This window comes from Paramormyrops kingsleyae, chromosome 12 (genome assembly GCF_048594095.1).
Source record: "Paramormyrops kingsleyae isolate MSU_618 chromosome 12, PKINGS_0.4, whole genome shotgun sequence".
Taxonomy (NCBI): Eukaryota; Metazoa; Chordata; class Actinopteri; order Osteoglossiformes; family Mormyridae; genus Paramormyrops; species Paramormyrops kingsleyae.
The window spans coordinates 13,108,066-13,128,708 of record NC_132808.1 but is presented as its reverse complement, the minus strand read 5'-3'; the positions used below and the strand labels follow the sequence as shown (position 1 = coordinate 13,128,708).

At 48.1% G+C, this 20,643-nt stretch overlaps 1 protein-coding gene across 5 annotated transcripts in view; it reads left to right on the top strand.

Moving 5' to 3' along the window:
• The window catches only part of sorcs2 (sortilin-related VPS10 domain containing receptor 2), a 189,769-nt gene that overhangs the window by 85,642 nt on the left and 83,484 nt on the right, over positions 1 to 20,643 (top strand). For all 5 annotated transcript variants that reach the window (XM_023825439.2, XM_023825438.2, XM_023825437.2 and 2 more), the window contains one exon: positions 8,879 to 8,978. In XM_023825439.2, the coding sequence (XP_023681207.2) occupies positions 8,879 to 8,978 (100 nt within the window). The remainder of the gene's footprint in view (positions 1 to 8,878; positions 8,979 to 20,643) is intronic.

The following is a 20,643-nucleotide window of genomic DNA, read 5'->3' as shown; positions in this document are numbered from 1 at the left end:
CTGATACTTTGTGCATCTACGTGTAGTGCATGAACATGAAAGCGCACAACCCCAGAGTAGGAGTGTCTCTTTTTCACTCGGAAAAATCGGTAATGAATGTACAGATCGATGCATTGAACGGACACCTTAAAATATTGATTCATTGTGATGCATTCATACATATTTTACATCCTTACAAGATATATATGATCACAACAAACTTTGTGGCTTTGGTGTCAATTTAACTGACCTGCTTACAAACGTCATTTAGGGTCCCACGTTTTCTGAGTGACTGATTTCTAAGAACAGCCCCTCAGCAGTCCCTCGAGTGCCTGTCCCAGGAACCAGGAAGTGGAATCTGTCAGCAACCTCCCCTCCCAGCCGCTCAGCACTGACCTGCTCCAGGGTGGCATGACTGAGCCCGTGGCCGGGCAGTGCTCAGTCTCTTTCCATTGCGGTGCCTCTCCTCATTGAAAAATGAGGAATTGTGTTCATTAATGAATTTATTTATTTACATTTTCCTGCCAATTCCATTTCCCACAAGAGGTGGACATTTCAGGTCCAGAAAGTAAAAATCCAGACCATGATTTAGTTTCAGCTAACTAATTGAATATTCTGTGGCTGTGACTCTTTGTACTCAATTGGTTGGTCAAAACAAAATCTTGGTCTGGATTTTTACTTCCTCTACCTGAAACGCACACCTCTGTTTCCAACCAAACTGGAATGTGAGCCACTGGCGTGTCTCCGTAGTCTGGCTTTTGTACTGGCGTCCCCAGCCTGCTTCAGACCATCATCTTTCTCTGTGATGTTACACTCTGCTTTTAGATATGTTGGATGTCCTCCTCCTGCTTTGGATTAGGAAGAGTGCCAGTTGGGGCCCTTCCTGAATCACTCAGGTTAACTAAAGTGAAAGTGAAAGTGGAAATGTGCATGATGGACTGGGACATGGGACTGTGTATGCAGGACAAGCTTTGATAGCCATTAACCCATGACAGGGGTCATTAACCCATGGACTGGAGATCAGAGAAACTTCAACCAGGTACTTGAAGAAAAATGGACAGTACTTAGCTACACAACCGATATATTCAGGATGACGGGTCATAAAAAAGCTGTTTGCCTGAGGATTGATAGCGAGTGCTTAGAGTGAATATGATCCTAGAGGAATACGATTATGGCTTTTCTTGTGTCCCCCACAATTGTTGTGATGTTAATATCAAGCAGCCCAATAATAAAGGCGTTCCAGAAATGATCCGTTTGTCAGGTGTATCCTGTATGAATAAATCACTCCGGTGTGCTGATCGAGCATTCCTCTGCGTGCTCCTCTAGCATGCTGTTCCCTATGAAGCACATTTGCATTTGGAACAGAGCTGCTTTAGGGAAATGGAGCCAGTTGTTCTTTTTTGTATCTATTTGTTTTGTTGTTTCTGAACCTTGATGCAGTTTCGTTTTTCTTGTTCTCTGCACTCCAGTTACGTTTGCCTGGAAGAAAAAGCAGCCTGACGGATTTCCGTGGACAGAAATTGCTCAGTCTTTTCAGTTTTTTTCCCCTGATAATGGCCCGTGCATGCACATGAATAGCCAAGCAGATGGGTCTTTTCCTGGACATTTTTGGTCCATTGTAGTGGCTCCTCTTCTGAATGCAGTGGGTCCTCTTCCTTCTGAATACCTCATTAAGACTGATGGACTCTTGTGGCAGGAAAACAAACGGTATTTCGCTTCAGTGCCCATGTACCAACCCAAACTGGAGCCAAAATCAGAGCTGATTTCCATCTTCTTACGGTTGGGATTCTGTTAAATTTGCCAAACGAGGTTTGTGCTCCTTCCCCTTTTAAAAATGGAATCATAGTTCATGTCCTGGACCATTGAGTCTATTATCTGAAGATCTAAGACTTCCACTTAGAAGCAGAACCATACCTGAGATTCTGCAGTTTCCAGTTAGAACCTGAACCACTATAACTTTAGTCCTACTGTCACCATTTTAGTTCTGCTGTCATTCTAAGAGTCATTGCTTCTACCTCATCTCTAGATGTTTAACGTTGCTGCTGATTTCTGTATTGCAGATTACCAGTTCCACAGTTTGTGGGCAATTTTGCAGTATAATGGCTTATACTGACAATGCATTATGAAGGTATTTATAGTGTATTATCGATAAGAGTTTCATAAGGCAGTCATAATGCATTAACATGGCTATAATGTGTTATGCCTTTTTATAAGTAGTTATAACTATGATTATGATGAATGCATTATAATGTATTATGAAGGTATCCATAATGCATAATGATGACTGCTTTATGCCAAGTATTACTGTAATGTGTAACCTGTTATATTTCACAGCACTGGCCGTAGGTTGTGTTCATGGATATTGACCCATACTCCGTATGTTGCCTGAATCCACTGACATCCAGTTCTGACTGCATTTTAGCCACTGTCATAGCATGTTGTAATTTTATTTACATCACATCATTAAGCTCTACACTTTATGAATGGTATAAAATATGTAAAACATATATGAATGAAGCTGTTGATACCATAAGTACTGTTCTGAGCCTTCATTGCTATAAATTGTGAGGTTATATTGTTTCAAAGCAGGTTGGCAGTCATATTGAAGACCAGCTTTTGTCTTACAAATATGAGGCTGTTGAGTACCTTGATCCCGCTTCTGAAATGTTTTGTACTTTATTTGCTTTTTGGATTATCTGTTTTTTAAGCCATACAGTTGAAGTGTTCTTGAAACCGACAACTTCAGTTTGTCTTCAGTGGTCTATGAGACCTTGGCATACTGATCTCTGCACTGAATCGCAGGACCGTGACGTATGAAGCATCTCCACTATTCCCAATAGAAACGCATGACTTTCCCTTGAACAGTGCTTTCCAAATGTGTAGCCTGTGCGCTCTTTCTCTAAAATAGGAAATGACTTCATGTAAAAAAAAAATAATATTAATGACATGTCTTGCAGTTATCAGTTAAGAAGGTGTGGAATCGTATGTGCTTCTGACTGGATACTGGGTAGTAACTAGCATATATGTAAAGACCAAAGAGCTCATTTGGTGGACATCATTGGATTAAGTACCAAAATAGGCCAAAAGGCAAATGATGCTGGGCCGTTGTCTGTACAGCTTCAATCGGGCATCGAGAAGGCTGCTTATTCCCATGAAGGACCGAGGAATGCCCCTTGGCAAAGCTATGACTTGGCACATGGGTGGCATGTTCTCAGATTTCAGGCACCGACACTGTGTGGGCCTTTCAGCACCTAGCTACTCAGGGTTGTGGTCCACATCTACCAGGATGTCTGTTATGTCAGGATGTTTCTCCTAAGATGGCATGTGATTAAGCCCTATGCGAGTCAGCGAGGAGAGAATCCGCTCAAGCGCACCCCCAAGTCAAAGGTTGATAGGAAATGAACTTTGTGCAAATCGGCCTTATTGATGTAGTCTCTTTCAGAAAGCAATTATTCTGTTTTAATTGGGCAAGCATCTAGCCTATTAATCCTGAATGTGGAATGGCTGTATTAAATGAACTGTCCTATTAAGTTAACATTATTATCCTACCCAGTTACTGTTCGAGTACAAGGCCATTACAATCCTCCAAATTAGCTTCATTACTTACATCATCTCTTGATCGTCTTGAGAGAGCCAGCATCAAAGTGGATTCTGTTAGATTTCTACCAAGACCCATACAATTCTGTACTGACCATAGTGACCTTCTGCTGTACACAAAAATGAATGCTGTTTGCGTTTACTGATTCACTGCACAGACACATAAGCCCTCATTTGATGATTGAACTGCATTGACTGCTATGTGGGAAACATTTCAGATGTGTACTTAGTCAACCATGAGGCCTGTGGCTATTTCTAAATTGACTAAAGTGCCTCCTGTCTCCTTTCAAGGGTGCCCACAGCTTATTCTGTGATAGAATTGAATCTTCTCAAGGTGTGTTTTTGAGTGGAACAAGTATTTATCAATTTACAGAAAAGGTGAGGTCTGCACTTTTGAAATATACATTTTCCTTAGGACTTTTACATAGATTAATATGTACTGAAGCAATTAAACCTAGTGATTAAGGCAGAGGCTCTGTGGGTAGCACTGCAGTCTCATACCCCCAGGGTTGGTGGATCTTGTGCCCTGTTGGGTGTGTGTAGAGTTTGCATGTTCCCCCCATGTTGAGTTGGTTTCATGCCGAAACTCTGATTTCCACTCGGAGTCCAAAATCATGGCATTAGGCAAACTGGCATCTCTCTGGCATGTCTGTGCCTATTTGCCCTATGATGGCCTGGCTTCCCATCCAGGATGTCGCCTGCCTTGTGCCCTATGCTGGCTGGGATTGGCTCCAGGGTCCCTGTGGCCCAGTACTAGATAACTTATTGGAACATTGATGGATTAGCTGCATGGTGAAGTATGTACAGCCTTATGTCTTTTCATTGAGCCATATTATGTATCGTACATCATTTGGTCCAAAAGGATGGACTGGTGTGCCAGAGGTCTCTGGAACAAGGAGTAACCAGGTGGCTGCAGCTGTGAGGAAGGTCGAGGAAGAGGGCTTTTCAGTGAGGGGAGGGCTTTCATACTCCCCTCCTCCCACATTGCACATAAAGAATGGATCAGTCCACATGTAGAGTGGTTGAGTCCTGTTAGATGCGAGTGTTATGCTATGTACAGTATAGCTGTACTCTGGACTGGACCAGGACCGGTCTGGGTCTCCATGAGTGAGTGCCGAGTCCGGAAGCTGAGCTGGACTTTCCAGGATAGCTCCGGCCAAACTGGCAGCTGTCACGAAGCCGGTAATTAAATCCCCCAACCCCATTGCTACTGACAGAATATTGGCAGAGTGTGCACCTAATTAAACTGGCAAGCGGTCTTTGAAAATGTATGTTTAATATTGCCGGCTGACCTTATCCTCGGCCGGCAAAGTGGCTTCATACAGCCTGCAACTGACAAGCTTGTCTTAGGGACCAGTGGTGTTTCACAGGCCTAGGAACCTGCCACCATAGATGTAACCTACACGGAATGTTCTGAGGTCAAGTCTCAAAAGTACACCTTCAGAGAAGAACCTTGTGGACGGTGATGTTAATACCTATGGTGGATTTATGGGTAGTCCTCCTCCCAGTGTCTTAAGTTTCATTCCCTAGTCCTTTATCTTGGTTTCCCCTTGATTTGATACTTGAGTTGGCTAGGCTAAATTTCTGTGCAGGAGGTCAGTAGATGAATGTCAGTTGATGCATTGACAGCTTTCACCTATAAAGGTCGTGTGAGTCTTTCTTGGTGCAGATAAATAAAATACACTGGAAAACAAATGTTGAATTATTTGTGGGCTATTTTCACAATATCTAAATTGCATTTCACTGCATTTTTTGTAATATACAGTATCGTACTCTGCAAAAGTCTTAGGCAATCAAAGATTTGTTTCTTTTAAATGATCTTCATGGTGGAGCAATGATTATGCCTGTAAAAGTATGTTAGCTTAGCAAATTCAAAGCCTCCGCTAAAATCACCCCAGCATTTGCAGCAACCATTTAATGCACCCATGAATTTCTTTGACTTGACAACTAGCCCAAGCCTTTTGGCAAAGCAGTACCTCATTGGGTTATTTAACTAATTAAGCTAAATAATTAGGTGAGCTGGTGGTGAAATTAACGAAAACATGGAATGGCTGAGGTGCCCCCGAGGAAAAGTTTTGGAACTGAAGCTGTGTTCTTTTAAGGATAAATTGTTTTTTTTTTTATGAGCAAATTCTTCCCACCCAGATGAATAATTTTAAGCGTTTTTTTTTTTTGACTGCCTAAGACTTTTGCACAAATAATGTATGTTTCTAGGATCTGGCATTATACAGTTTTATATTACTACATATAGATCTCTTAAAATACCTTTATTTAATGTATATATTTGCTTTTATAGTGTATTTTGATATAGTATTTTTTTAGTGTTGCACTTGTGAGCTACTGTTGCCTGGTTTGTGTACTTGTGGTGCTGTTTCTTGATGCTTGCCAATCATTTGCAGTACATTTACTGCACCTTTACTGCCTGGCTTGTGCTCTGAATTACCAGATTTCTCTTGAGCTATTAGTGTCAGTCTTATCTACAAAAGTCTAGATCTTTGGAGGTCTGTTGTTATTTTAGCTGTCAGTGGGAGGCCTGGCTTCCAGTGGCCTAGCCACATTGGAGACCTGGCTTCTCTTGGAGGCCTGGCTACTGGAGACCTAGCCACACTAGAGGCCTGGCTTCTCCTGGAGGTGTGGCTACTGGAGGACTAGCCACGCTGAAGGCCTGAATTCTCCTGGAGGTCTGGCATCTGGAGGCCTTGCCATACTGGAGGTCTGCCTTCTGGAGGCCTAGCCACACTGGAGGCCTGGCTACTGGAAGCCTAGCCACACTAGAGGCCTAGCCTCTCCTGGAGACCTAGCCACACTGGAGGCCGAAATTCTCCTGGAGACCTGGTTTCTCCTGGAGGCCAGACTGTTGGCCTGACTGTCACTAGAGGCATGGCTATTGCCAAGCAGGGTTACACTGGAACTTTTGGTAGTTTTCACACTGGAACATGTAAAGCTCCATTTAGTTGTCTATATCCCTTCTGTGTCACCTTGGGAGTTTGAGATAGCTGTGGGTGGAGTTTAGGTTTTTGGGGGAAGTTTAGGTCTTCGTTGAGGGGTTTAGATATGGGTTCCTGGCATAGGGGAAAGTATGTGTGCTGCTCTGTCCCAGTTACTAGACAGAGGATTTCATTGGATTCAAATATAAGACTGAGTACCTTGATCTTTTCCAAACCTCACTTTATGTTGGGGGTTGGGATACAGTTACCCTCACCTAGTCATGCTCAGAGTTTGCCCTCCCCCCAAACAGTTACAAGATTATGTCACCTGTTATCATCTGACTGTGCTCAAGTAATTAAAATCAACAGGAGGTTGGTATTTCTGGACTGGGCAGGAAACCAAAGAAGTGCTCTGCTGTGGGCTGTTTGATCTGCTGTGGGCTGTTTGATCTGCTGTGGGCATCTTGGACCTTCTTAAAGAAAAGGGACTAAGCGAATTTAAAAGTGATGCACCTTCTCTGGCGGAGAGCAGAGCTCTATTCACTTGGGGTGGTATCCAAAGAAATATATGATCCAGGACCAGGAGAGGCAACAAAAACCGTTCAATGAAGGGGCTAAATTATAGGCTTTGCTGGTGCGAGATGAATGGTATTCTCTCCGCATTGCTTCCAGTTCACTCTACTGGTAAGAAGAGCTCAAGGTTACACTGCAAATTGGAGAGAAGGTGATCCAAACAGGCGATTGAACTCCAGTCTCTATGAGGCACCTTGGAAATGTTTCCATCTGACCTGTTCTGTGGGCCTTTATCTGGCCTGGTAGGAGGCGTGGCGTCTTCAAAACAGTTTGCAATGCCGTGTCACACTGTCTTCTCGAGATCCTCAACACTAAAGACCATGACATACTGCTTTTGTGTCCTGCTAAGTCCGGGGTCCCCATCTGATTTTCCCTGAGGGCCAAATTCCATAAATCCAAGGTCCACTGCATCTGAAAAAAAAACTGGGAGGAATCACTCAGGCGGTCCAGATACAATTGTGTTTCGGTCTGGGTGCAGACTGGAGCCGGTGACTACTGCGCCGAATAATTTCAGTTAAATGAAGCTCGTTTTTGTGCATGCCTTTGAGTCTGGGCAGTTGCTGCGGTCTGGATACTTTCGTCTTGCGAGTGGTATTGACAATACTGCTGGGATTCAAACCTGCGACCCCTCGATTTTCATATATTGCCGGTGGGCAGTGAGAATGCAGCAATGCCCTGCTGTGGTGATGATGCCGCCTGGGAGGCCCAGCGGACAGGGCGATGCGCCACAGCGACCAGTCGATCTGTCTCCATGTGCGCTTCATCCTGGTTAAGAATATCCCTGTCGGGAGCAGAGGCGGAGAATGTGCCCACTGCAGGGACAAGGTTGGCTTCCATACTCTCTCCACGGATGCCCCATTTCCTGTGGCATCCCTGGAACATTCCAGAAAACGTCGGCGAAGGCAACGATCTGGCTGAGAGCTACACGAGGCACTTCTGCGTCAGGCCGCTGACGGCGGGTGCAGCTTAATCTCAAGGTCGAACTCATGCCGCTGAGTCACCTCCATGAACTGCCGGATTCTGATCTGAGCTCAGTTCGGCTTTCGGTTCCGGCCTGTAGCACTGTTTTCCATTTGCGGTCTGGTTCCATGTGTTGAAGGTACAATGGCTGGAGCCACATAACTACCCCCCTGATCAATTCTAATACTTACCAGACCAGCATGACTAGGTCCGTTACCTTCAAAGGAACTGGCATATTGTACGTAAGCTTGTGGATGCTGTCTGTCGTAATCAGAGTTGTCTCATTATTTAAGAAAGGCTGTGAACTCCTTTTACCAGCGGATGGCAGAATCTGTGAACCCAGCACCATGGTGGTTCATCATTGATTTTAATGGTATTAAAAGATTTAAGTGATTAAAACGGTGGGGTGGTCTGGCTCCTTATTTTCCAGGGTCTTTTTAGCAAAGTGTTGTGTGTCCAGATGTAATCAGTGTCTCCCAGTTTGCCTCTGTGTCTGATCTGATTTAAATGCTGTGTTGTTTGCCCATGTTGTTCTACCATTTAGCCTTGAGTTGTTTTATTTTTCCACTGATACACTTTACACATCAGCTTAGTAATTGACAGAATATCAGAACTATTATGTAGCATTGGCCAAAGCCTACATCTCCCAAGGTCATTAAAATAATGTAATATTAACTTTATGAAAATCTTTTTCCCTAGCACCATGTAATAATGCATTGTAACCTTTCTAAATATCTCCTGGGTGCCCCAAGGTCCATGTAATAATATGAACCTTAGATGTATGTCCTTCAGCATGTGTAACGTTATGGTGTGTAACCTCTCTGCTCTTTGCTTTTCTACAGGTCGAGTGACTATGGCACCACCTACTCCAAGCTCAACCTGATGCCGGGAACCACCATCGTGGTCACCAACTTCTACATCTGCCCCACCAATAAGAAGAAGGTCAGTGTCTCTCCAGTTACCACTCCGGGGGGGGGGGGGGCGTTCTGTTTATAGCGACCATGTGAAACCTGTTTATTTTTTTCACCGTCATATATACCTGCAAGCAGAGTGCGGCTCATTTAGCGTACAGTGAAGGACATAAAGCGGAGTGCCGATTTCTGACATCGTGACATTTGCTTTTGATTAAAGCACACGCGCTCACCTGCAAGTGCCCCCCGCCATATTTAATAGGTCAGTGGCGGAACGCGGAAGTGGGATGCAGCCCAATTGGATGGGTGATTGAAAGGGGAAAGGAGCCATGTGCCATTGAGCCCCGAAATCATGCTGCTGACTGTGTCTTTTATCGCGATGCCCATGCTGAGCATCAGCGGGGGGGGGTCAGGCGGCGTCTCTGTTTGCCGAACCTCAGTCTTTACTTCTTACTGAAGATTCTCAGTAACGTCAGCATGGTGACACCTTTGGATCGGGGGAGCATATCCAGACTTCCTTGGGGGGGGGGGGGTCATCCTGGTATTCCTAGACATTTCCGTTAAAGGAGGAAAATGTTGCCTTTCTCTACTGTCGGGGAGTGTGCTGGTGCTCAGTCTGCACTCAACGTCAGCGATCTCTTCTGAAGGCTCAGAAGATCACGTCGGAGAAAGGTCTTGTGGAAAGGTCTCTGACAATATTGATGGCAGGAGAAAAATTAAGCGGGGGTTTGGAGGTGGGGGCTGGGGGGGGGGGGGCAGCGCTCTGCTTTCCATTCCTTTAAACCACCTTTTAATCATATCCAGGCAGGACGGAAAAGGCTTCCGCGCCACATCTGAGCACCGTATGGAAATGGAGTCATGACCATCCTTTCTTCTCCCGGATACCTCTCTTTCCCGTAAAGCTTCAAACGAAGGAGCAGCATCGGTATTATTCCATTCTCTTCAGAGCAAAGATCAGTTTTGTCCTTAATATCTCCTGACAGATGCCCATTCGCCCGGGGCTGTATTTTGAACGTTCCGGACGAATATCATTTAATATGAACCCGTCTTGGTAACGGGAGCACTTGGAAAAACCCGGATACTGTGTGTCTAACCCCTACTGAAGGGTATTTCCACTGTACTTTAGAGGATTTCTATTAGGGCCAAAGTGTAAGGACTTCAGAATTGCGTATCTTGGCACTGTGTTCCTAGAGTGACTGCGTGTGGTTCATACTACGGGGCATGTCCCACTGTCAGCCAGAACCAGGGCAGTCTGGACATCGCCACTGTAGTCTGAAATGAGCCTTTGTTTCAGCTATGCTTAAATTTTAAAAGGTAAAATTACGAGAGATGAATGTTATAAATGTCCAGCATTTGTAATATCTGAAGGCCTTTCACATGCTGAGGAATTTGCCACCTTGAAGGATTGGGGGGGGGGGTTAATTTCATTAGAACTCCCACTCTGTGTCACATGGCCCTTCAGTCCAGCGTAAGACCAGCTTAAATAAGATCTTGAAGACAAATGATATCATATATGTCTATTTCAGAAACATTTATGAATAATGAAATTTATGAATAATTTAATACCAGTTAGCAGAATGTATTATGCATATATGCGAGGGACTTGGCTGGTCTATGTGAGATGGGTTTCGGGTTCTTGAATATGAAAAGACTCTCTTTAAATTGAGCAGGTACATTCTCATAAACCCTCTGTCTTACGCACACACACACACACACACACACACAATTGTAATTATATCTTTGGGGGGACTGTCCAGTCATTTCTATGGGGAAAACGCTAATCACAACATAATGACCTTAACCCCTAACCCAGCCCTAACTTTAACCATAAGTAACCAAACTAAATATGAGACTTTTGGCCATTTTAGTTTTTTGATTGCATTCAGATCTTTGTAGGGACCTGAAAACGTCACAATAACAGGTTTTTATTACATTGTGGAGATCATTTGGTCCCCACAATGTAATATAAACATAATACACACACAGACACAGATATACACACAGACAACAAATGAAATATATTCACCTTCCCGGGTCAGGGGTCCCTGCCCCGGATTCTTTTGCAAACATTTGACTTCAGGAGATTACCATTTAAACCAGAGCGATCGCTATTGCAAGGCTGCAGCTTCTGGGATTAGCAAACTGTGCCGAGCCACTGGCGCGTTGCGGAGATTGTCTGCCTTAATGCCACCCAATCCCTTGTTGCATTTCCCTGGAGAGTCCTGGCTCCTGTCATCGTCTATCCATTGAGATTCATCCCGACTTTAATCGTGCACTTGGGCTCTACACAGAGTACTTTTTGTTTTTTAAAGCCAGGCTTGGTAATACTTCCTAAGTGTATGTGCGTCTATGGCTGGCCCTAAATGTACTGGGCCCTTATGTTAATGAGGCATCTCTGTCCTCTTGAGATCGAAGCTTCTGTTCTAGACATTTTCCTATTTCTGCACCCTGCTGATGTCCTTACAATTAAATTATTAGCCCCCCCCTGCCCGATCAGGTTTTTTTGTGAGCTGTGTTATTACCCAGCCCCAGCCTGGAACCAAAAACCATATGGTGTCATCCTGCTGCCATCCCATCCAAAATGACATAGCTCTATTTACTCCCCGAAAGATCTGCAAGTCACTCGCTGTTATATTCCTGAATGTCAAACTCCTCCTGATCTGCCCCAGTAAAATATCTGGCGGAATAAATGGGTAACACGTCAAACTGTGAGATGTGCAAGATGAGTCGCTTTGGGATAACAGCGTCCGCTGAGAGACAGAGTGCCGAAGATGCTGGCTTTTTTTTTTCCTGCATCTTAAGCCATGACTCTTGGGAGTCGGGCTCTGGGCTGAGAGCGCTGCTCCCATAACAAGCGCCCGTCCGCCTTGGTACGCCCTCTTTCCCGATCATGCACATTAAAGCAGCCTATTTCCTGCCAGCGCCGGGGCCGCCCCGTCTTAGGGAGGCAGTGACCGCCTCTGGCTGCCTTTGTGTCCTCACAATGAGCCGCTCTGAGAAGCCTCCTCCTCCTCCGTCCCCTGGCGTCCCTCGTTCCCCCTTTCTCGGGCTCCGGACTTGGCTCCAGGTCTTGGCTTAAGGTCAGCGGAGGGTGACTGTGAGCTCACAGCACCCGAATGGTTCTTTTTCTTCACACGGGGCTTTTAATTTACTTTCACGCTCATTCTACTTTACGGGAAATAAGGCAAATAAGGCTTGATGATAAGGCCACTCGGAATGATGAACTACCACAACAGCAGGGATGGGGGGGTAAAATTGTGGTTTTATGCAGATAGAGTAGGTTTAGTGTGGGTCTGACCCACGTGGATTCCTGCATGCGCTCCACCCCATGCGCTCCATGGTAACGGGGAACCTGCTGCTTTTGGTTAAAAACAGGGGGGCTCATGTCCGATGTAGTGAGACTGATCCAGATTAGCGCTGACATCAGTCAGTCAGAAAGGGGGGGGAGGGCTATTCTCTGTGTTGGATGTGCTGTTCTTCACTCTGTTTTGCTGGTGAGACCCCCTCACCAGAGGGGCGTGTCTCAGGAAGAAGGTGTTGGGGATTTCGGTGGGACCGAGCGTAAATCTCTCAGTTTCCCAGAGCTGCAGCTTCCTTGCCATGACTCAGTGAGGTGCCCTGACTCTCCCTCCTTGCCATGACTCAGTGAGGTGCCCTGACTCTCCCTCCCCGCCATGACTCAGTGAGGTGCCCTGACTCTCCCTCCTCGCCATGACTCAGTGAGGTGCCCTGACTCTCCCTCCTTGCCATGACTCAGTGAAGTGCCCTGACTCTCCCTCCCCGCCATGACTCAGTGAGGTGCCCTGACTCTCCCTCCTCGCCATGACTCAATGAGGTGCCCTGACTCTCCCTCCTCGCCATGACGCAGTGAGGTGCCCTGACTCTCCCTCCTCGCCATGACTCAGTGAGGTGCCCTGAATCTCCCTCCTCGCCATGACGCAGTGAGGTGCCCTGACTCTCCCTCCTCTCCATGACTCAATGAGGTGCCCTGACTCTCCCTCCTCGCCATGACTCAGTGAGGTGCCCTGACTCTCCCTCCTTGCCATGACTCAGTGAGGTGCCCTGACTCTCCCTCCTCGCCATGACTCAGTGAGGTGCCCTGACTCTCCCTCCTCTCCATGACTCAGTGAGGTGCCCTGACTCTCCCTCCTCGCCATGACTCAGTGAGGTGCCCTGACTCTCCCTCCTCTCCATGACTCAGTGAGGTGCCCTGACTCTCCCTCCTCGCCATGACTCAGTGAGGTGCCCTGACTCTCCCTCCTCGCCATGACTCATTGAGGTGCCCTGACTCTCTCTCCTCGCCATGACTCAGTGAGGTGCTCTGACTCTCCCTCCTCTCCATGACTCAGTGAGGTGCCCTGACTCTCCTTCCTCTCTCAGTTCCCTCCTCCTCTCTTTTTCTCTCCCTGTCTTTTCCTTCCATTTTGATGGACACTACCTTCAGTTTATTTGCCGTGCTGGTGTGTTACCCCCCCGAGATGGTGTGTGGCCCCCAAGGATGGTATATGCCCCCCCCCTCACCCCCCGGATGCATGTAAAGGGGGAGCTCTTCATCTGCCCTGTTTCCATCATGGTGGAGGCCCCCCAGTGCATAGAGCGCCATTGTTTGTCCAGAGGTTAGAGGTCATCTGTTCCGGAGATACCGTTATGCTACTGACCCTGGATCAGTTTATCAATTTGTCCATTGTGGGAAAAGGTCAGTATTGAGGGAGAGTGAGCTGGTCAAAAGCCAGGGAATCGCAGAAATGATCTAGACAGCAAAAATCCTCTGCGCTATCTCCCATACTTGACACCCTGCAGCGCCCCCCAGTGGTATACAGGCAGCGAGGGGCTGTGCGATCCACTTCAGGATCCCACGTCGGATGCGTGATTAATTACAGAGCGGGTCTCTCTCCATTAGTGTGCTCATTTGTGCACCAGAACACAAACAGTGGCTGCACCTCTGCGTTCCGCCGCGTGTGTAATTAGCATCGGAGCGTGAGCGCAGTGTGCGGCTTTAACGTGTGAAGTTAGGGACGGCGGAGAGAGCCGGCCCACTCAGCGCAGCACTTCCTGTTTGCTGGGCTTTGCTCGGTTTTTAATTACGAATCTTTTTTTCCTCATTGTCTAATTTTAGCAACATCCAAAAATAAGTGGCTGGTATTTCTATGAGCCCCCTGTTAATGGAAGCCTGTCAAGTCGGGCACAGAAAAATCTATTTCGGATCGGTGACCTGTTTCCTGATGAAGTGCTCGGGGAGTTTAATCAGAAAACAGCTGTTCTGTCAGTGCGCTGTGTGGTGAGGCACCCAGAGACGCTTTCAGAGCTCTACACAGCGACGTGCCCGCATGAAAAACACTATAACATTAATTAGACATGTACTACTGCTTAACAAGAACATAATCAGGCGAAGAGGGTCCTTGATGAAATGTTTAAGCACATCGTAACCAGGCAGAGAACCAAATGGAAATATATAGGCGATTTGCTAACGATAAGAAGCATAACTATATTTTTCCAAGTTGGCAAAATGGTGAGAGACTGCATGAGATGCTGAGGGAGGCAGATGCTGAGCGGGAATAGGTGCCCTGTGTGTTGGGGGGGTGTTGCTGTGGGTCTGGCCGGCCCTGCCAAGCGACAGCATCCCCCTCCGGCTGGCAGGCAGCAGGCTGATAAGGGACACGGCCGACCCCCCCAGTCCTGGTCCCCCCGTGCAGCAAAAGGTCACTCATTAAACCGTCACATCCACACTTTTTCTGCCAGGCCTGGCGTGTCTTGATTTTGATCTATAGGGACTTAAATCCTGAGCAAACACTGCCATAAATATTAACGGCACAATGGATGCTATTTATACCGCCCCCCCCCCCCCAGCTGACTGCGGCCGGCCAGACGCTTGCTCACTGATAGATTGATCCGGTGGAGCGGCCGGGGATGGAGGGGCGGGGGTGCGTGCAGCCAGACAACCTTGTACCCTGACGCTAGCTTTGGAGAAAAGGGCCAGGGGACCGGGGTGTCGATTAAATGGAACGTTCTAGATTATCCAGTGTCAGAAAGAGGAGCCATATTGGCTCTGCTGGGAATCCTGTGACAGTAGTGGGGGCGGGGGGGGTGAGTGTAGTGTCAGGGACGGAGATGAGCCTTTAATGTGTTTCTGGGCGGGGGGGTTCTTAGTCCCTTCTATTTATCTATTTATACTTAAAGAGCCTATGGTACGTTCCCACGGCCCGGCAGTTCGGACCAGTGACACAGCAGGAGGTCGGTGGTCCATCAGAGATAGAGATGGTGCCCATGTTCTCCTCTCCGAGCCTCCCGTACACGGCTGGCCTTTTCAGACCCCGAGGCCTGTCTCTGTCTCCTTTCAGCTTAGCCCTCCATTTTCTATATACTGTTGGCGGGGGCAGGGGGGGGTTGATCTTTCTTTCTCTCTGGTTTATTTCCTGGTTTCTTCGCAGCTTTAATAGGAATTGATACATTCATGTAGCTAAAGCTCGGGAGCGAGCCGGGGATTAGAGAGCCTCCTTTCATGGTGACGGCCGGCTGTCCGAGCCGCTACAGCTCAGCCATGTCTGAGCCACGCCGCGTCTCGCGAGCCCAGGCGCCTTCCGCACATTTTCCCTCACATGTCATTTCCGCAGAGGTTGCAGCTATAGGTGGCCTGCCGGTCCATCAGGGGTGGGGTGCTGGAAACGGACAAAAGGAGCAGCGCTTCCAGGCTCAGGGGGAGTGGGAATGACATGTGTTACGGCTGAATCACTGGGTACGTCCCCCTGGCCACCGCCCTGCCCATTTGGGGAGGACTCGATTTGATTGGTCAGAAGGGCGGCTCATCGAGGCGGCGGCTTGTGTGGTCACGTCCCCGTTGTGTGACACGTTAGGTTAGGAGAAAGAGAGAGAAAGAGAGAGAGAGAGGGGCAGATGGCAGAGGTTGGTCAGCCTCCCCCCCCCAGCTGCCCCCAGGCTTGTAAAGACTCTTGCTACTTGCTGTTTGGTTTTCGCTCCCCTTGTTCTTCTGGAAGTCATTTAATTTCTCCTCAGCTTGACTATGAGGGGCCTGGTGACACACGAGCGGGACGTCCTGTAGCTGGGGGCCATCAAGTGGGCGGACCTAAGGACAGGGCTCACCCTGGGGAGGGTCTAGCTGTTCACCTTCATTCTTTCTCCCGGTGTAGTTTGCCCGTGTCTGTCATGGTTACCGGGCACCATGTCCGTCTGCCCCAGGCAGCCTCCCAGCACGGCCATGCTAGTGTACATGTGGTGGGGAAGGAGTTTCCCTCCAAAACAAAAAGAAACAGACAACCTGAGCATTTAAGGCGTGATGTGGGCTCTGTTCTCATTCACAAAGGGGTTATGGTGTTTAATTGCCAGCGTGAAGAGCTGGACAGAGACGTAAGAGTTCTTTGCTACTAGGCCTTGTACCGCTGGCAGAGGTGGCCCTCTCGTACCGCTGGCAGAGGTGGCCCTCTCGTACCGCTGGCAGAGGTGGCCCTCTCGTACCGCTGGCAGAGGTGACCCTCTCGTACCGCTGGCAGAGGTGGCCCTCTCGTACCGCTGGCAGAGGTGGCCCTCTCATACCACTGACTATGTCCTGAGTGAGCTCTGTGAGGCAGCTAGTCAGGCGACAGGAGATGGATACCAGGAGCAGAAAGAGCAAGAGGTTCATGTGTCACTGGCTAATAGAAGGACAGCTGGGTGACACTGAGAAGATCTCCATGCCCAGCTCACAATAGGCCAACTGCTCAGGAGACAACTGGCTGGGTCCAGTGTTTTTGGAGTGTAGGTAGGGGCTTCTACATGTTATACAACCATGTGATGTGTCACTGTCAAGGGCATAATCAAGCAGGAAGCTGCTGTTCACTTTTGACCAAGTCCCTGGAACTTAATGGTGATAAAACAAGACATGGTGTTCATCAGTCATTTCAGGCTTTTGGCTAAAAAGTGCAAAATGAATGGCTCTCGTCTAGAATGACTGAAGGCGACCGAGACGCAGCTGAATAATGATGTTTGTCAGCACTGCCATTCAGTGCCTTGACGTTCAGATGGGTAAAATCAGCCCGTCCTGCCAGGGCAGGTTCCCTGGAGAGCCCAGGCGCTTCAGCTCCACCGGTCATGAGTGGAGCCAGGATGCCCGTCTGCATCTCCGCGGGCCTCGGAACCCTCTCACTCTGCACCGAGACCAGAGCCTGACGGGCGAGAGTATCAGTGCGTCTCCGCGGGCCTCGGAATCCGCTCGCTCTGCACCGAGACCAGAGCCTGACGGGCGAGAGTATCAGTGCGCCTTCGAGGAGCCGCCCACCACCCCCGTCGGTGGATCTTGTCACCGGTGGTTATTTCGGGGAGCAGTGCCCCCCCCAGCCAGCCTTGTGCACAGGGCAGCTCTCAAACCAGCGACTTCTCCCGGCCCCTGTTTTGGCACCGCAGGTAATTGGACTGAGGCACGGGAGAAAGACACCCTGAGGAAATGTTTTTCTGTTTCCAAAGCCATGTTTGGTCGTGTGAAGACATGAATATGAACATAGAGGCAAAGCCTGTCTGGGTTCTTGAGGAATTTTAATCAGGCAGGACCTCGGGCGACTAAATTGACACCCGCCTTTTACACGGCCTCGCATGCTGTGCTGTCCCCAGTACCATGTTTACCTCCGGGATGCCCTAGGGTCTGCCGGCCAGTAATCGCGGGTTAACTGCCTGATATTCTTCCTCAGTTCTCCCGGGAGATTCAGCGGTACCCCATTCCGCGGTGGTGGGTCGTGGCTACACCGTTACATCTGCGAGACAGCCGTGAATAAATCCGCAGCGCGGTCAGCGGACCGGAACTGATTTCCCATCTGGCTGTGCAGCTGATTGTGCTTTAATGATGCTGAGAGTCAAGGTGAGACGGGACCCGCACTTCTCAAGGTGACTGGAGGTGTTACAGACAGTCGCCATGGCGATGGGGCACCAAGAAGTAAGAGCGATGCAGCTAAGCAGCTCGACATTGCTGTCAGGGAGATGTGTCAGTGCTGCTTGCATGTGTGGATACCTGCATGCATGTATCTGTGTGTGTTCTCTTCTCTGTTTGTACGTGTGAGTGGGCGGCCTATTTTTATTTTATTTTTTTTACATATACGGGGGGATTTTTTCCTGGAGATCACCACAAATAAACACCTGCAGTCTTGGTCAGGGTTTTGTTGCAAGTTCTCATTTTATTAAGATGGGTTATGCAAGCAGGATCACTGAGAGGGGTCTACTGAGCATCACAGGAGGAGCAAAGAGGCAGGACGCGTGTATCTACAGCACTGGTGCTGTTCTTCCAACACTGGTCAAGTGAGGGCGCTGTCATATGGTCAGGCATAAACGCTGGTTAATCACTCGCCAGACCTCCTGCCCATCCTATGCCGGGGAGATACATGCGTTTCTGTCCTCTGTCAGGCTCGCTCCCCGAGGTGCTGACATTTCTCTCTCTCTCTCTGATGAACAACAGAAATCAGGTAAGCCTGGTACCATCTTCCCTCTTTCAGAAGAGCACCTGGTGCTCATTTAAGGTAAATAGTCCCCCCCCCCGCGCTGATCAGGAGAGGGGTGGTGGGGAAGCCTGTGGGCACATGTGCTACCCGCTGTCCTGAGAGCTGATGAGGCCCACCCCCCTCTGCACCTCCCATTTTATAGGGGCTCCCAAAACCACCTGACATGTGCTGACCAATCGTATCCTTTTCACAGAGACCAGCGACGTTCCCTGCTTTGAAAGGGGCTCTGTGAGACTTATTTGGTTGCCATGATGTCAAGCTCTGATGGGGAGGCGGGGCGGCAGGGATAACGTGGGGGTGGACGGATAGAATTGTTTCGAATCCCATAAGCTTTTGGATCATACGGGAAATTCAAATAACACATTGCTAATCTGGCTTTATAAAGACTCGTGTTCTAATAATATAATGGACGTGATGGCAATACCCCAGAAGATGAAATGTCCTGGATATGTGAATATTTACCTTTCCTCTTTGTATTTTTGCTGCTGCTGACAGTTTTCGCAGTTGTAAGATGCAGAATGGCAAACGTCCCGGCATTTTGTTACTTGTTTGTTATCCTTTGTCTGACAGCGCAGCATAAAGAAGCTTTGCTGGGGACTCAGTTTCTTGGAAGCCGATCTAATTAAGCTCTTAATTATCTGTTACGCATTTCCCCTGGAACTCCGCGGTACAGTAAAATATTTATTTGCATCATGCATGAAAAGCTGCTATCTTAAGACTGTGGCACTTGATGGCATAATTAGGGAATGCTGGAGTGATGTAAGGGCAGGGGAGGAAGGCTGTGAAAGGCCTGCTTCAGCGGGGGGGGGGGGGGGAATCATGGCCGTGGGGCGCCTGGACCAGCAGCGACTGGTCGCTTTAAGGACCCGGGGGGGGGGGGGGGCACCAACCGCTCAAAATAACCAGCACCTGTGAATGATGGGTATCAGTGCAGCCCTATACCACCAGGGCTGGGGTGCAAATCCTCTGGTGAATCTGCGTGTGTGTGTGTGTGTGTGTGGGTGGTTCATGTATATATTACATTGTGGGGACCAAGTGTGTATTCTGACATTGGGGAGACCATTATAAAAATCTGACTGTAATCAAAAAACTAAATATGCTAAAAGTATCGTGTTTTGTTTGGTTACTTATGGATAAGGTTAGGGCTGGGTAGGGGTTAAGGTCGTCATTGCTGGGATTAAGGTTTTCCCCATAGAAGTGAATGGACAGTCCCCACAAAGATAGAGATACCTAATGTCTGTGTGTGTGTGTGTGTGTGTGTGTGTGGGTTTGCATAGATCACATTTGAGGACCAAATTGTCCCCAAAGTGTAGTAAAACCTGAAATTTCCATACTTTTGGGGACATCTTTTGAGGTACCCATTTGGATAACCTTAGTTTTATAAAAAATCTGTCAATGCAATCAAAAAAGTAAAAATGCCAAAAGTCTTTTATTTGGGTTGGTTACTTATGGTTAAGGTTAGGGATGGGTAGGGGTTAAGGGTGTCGTGATTGTTATTAGGGTTTTTCCCATAGAAATGAATGGATGGTCCCCGTTTAGATAGAAAGACCAACTTGTGTGTGTGTGTGTGTGTGCGTGTGTATGAGAGAGAGAGAGAGAGAGAGATAGAGAGAGAGCCCGGAGATTTCCCCGTGCTTGCTGGGCCGGGCTCCAGCCTCACCTTGTAGAGAGTAAGCGCTTTGCAGACAGATGGATGTGCATGTAAGCTGCATGGCAGGACGGCTTCGCCCAGTCAGCACATGGCGCTGCCTCTCTGAGAAGGCCTTGGCCTCGGCTTCAGTGGGAGACGCCGCTGCCTCCTTCCCAGCACAGCCCCAGCAGAGCCACGCTAATGCTAATGATTCATATGAAGTCTTTATTTTCTAATCCTCTCCCTTGCTTGCCGCTTATTCTCCTCAGGTCGGTGTGTGTCCTTCAGCCGCGGCGCTGTGCTGATCCCTGCGAATTCCCCCAATGTGGGAACCTTGGCTGCATAATCTCTGCTAGTGGAGGACGGCGTTCCCACTCTGCTCACTGATTTTTTTGCACCATTTTTTTATGTTTATGTTTTATGTGATTCTTGCACTGTGAGCTCATTACCTCTTCTCGTTGTGCATGCGCACAATGACAATAAAGCTGACTTTGGCTTTTGACTCCTTCAGCAAATGACCCCAAATTGCCTGCATGCTGTGTGTTTCCAGTTCGTTGATCCAGTTCTCTTATACTCGTTAATGGCACTTT